Consider the following 1,144-nt stretch of genomic DNA (forward strand, 5'->3'; position numbering starts at 1 on the left):
CCACTGAACTGCCCGTATTTGCCCTTGTTCTTGTCAGCTGGCTTCAGAATCTGCAGGAAAAGGGGGTACAAAAGGTAAGGGGGGGGCCACATGTTTCACCCCATCCTGCCCCAGCACTCTGCTCCCCTCCTGCACTGAGGGTTGAGGCGTCATTGAGCGCGCTCCCTTTGCCCCTGTGAATTAGGGGCCTCCTGTGGGCACCAGGGTCTGTCCTGTGTGTCCCCCCCTTCACCCCTGCAGTGTCCCACCTGAAATGAGCACATGAGGGTCTCATCCACGCTCATCATGGCCCCCGCGTTGTCGAACTCCCCGCAGTAGTTGGGTGCTGAGAAGAGGGTGACGAGCTGGCGCTTGGCGAAGAACTCGTAACCGTCCTCCACTACCTGCACAGGCATCACAGGGCTGAGCTGCACCCCAAGAGCACCCCCCCGAAGTCAGGCACCTCCCCAGGACCCCCACTCGTGTGATCCAAAGAGTTCCAGCCCTGGCAGTGTTCAAGGCCGGGTTGGACACAGGGGCTTGGAGCAACCTGCTCTAGTGGAAGGTGTCCCTGCTCATGGCAGGGGGTTGGAACTGTTAAGCTCCCTTCAACCCAAACCATTCCATGAAATATTGCCCCTGAGGGGCAAATCTTAGGGGTAGAAACACCCACCCTGTGCCAAATACCCCCCTGGGGACCCAAACCCGCACCTGGTGCGCCCGGCAGATGAGGTCCAGGTCGTGCTTGTGCAGGAACTTTGCCACCACCTCGGCCCCGAAGGTGAAGGAGACACCACGGTCGTTCTCACCCCAGCCCTGCACGTCCTTGTCAGGGTCAGACCAGAGCAGGTCACAGAGGAGGCCCTGATCCGGGACATCCGTGGGGCGCATGATCCGCCGGATCTGCTCCATCGACTGCAGGTCGGGAGACAGCCCTATGGGGAAAGGGTGGGGTTACATCAGGTCCTTCCTCTTCATCAGCACCCCCTGGGGCAAAAGCCAGCCCAAAGGCCCAGGCGGGTCCCTGCCCACCTCCATGGCAGCAGAAGATCTTCTCGTCCACGATAGCAGCAATGGGCAAACAGTTGAAGCAGTCGGTGAACGTCTTCCAGAGCTTGATGTTGTATCGCCGCTTGCCTGCAAGGCAGGGGGTGCAGGTGCCAAG

At 60.3% G+C, this 1,144-nt stretch overlaps 1 protein-coding gene across 1 annotated transcript; it reads right to left on the minus strand.

Moving 5' to 3' along the window:
* Nucleotides 1-5: 5 nt before the first annotated feature.
* LOC104400689 (serine/threonine-protein phosphatase PP1-alpha catalytic subunit) lies at nucleotides 6-1,120 on the minus strand (the record flags this gene model as incomplete). The annotated part of the gene is made up of 4 exons (XM_010013049.1): nucleotides 6-50; nucleotides 249-383; nucleotides 691-914; nucleotides 1,012-1,120. Coding segments are annotated over 4 exons (513 nt in total), but the record flags the coding sequence as incomplete, so codon positions are not given.
* Nucleotides 1,121-1,144: the final 24 nt, after the last annotated feature.

Source organism: Nestor notabilis, unplaced genomic scaffold (assembly GCF_000696875.1).
Source record: "Nestor notabilis isolate BGI_N333 unplaced genomic scaffold, ASM69687v1 scaffold18614, whole genome shotgun sequence".
NCBI classification, from domain to species: Eukaryota; Metazoa; Chordata; class Aves; order Psittaciformes; family Psittacidae; genus Nestor; species Nestor notabilis.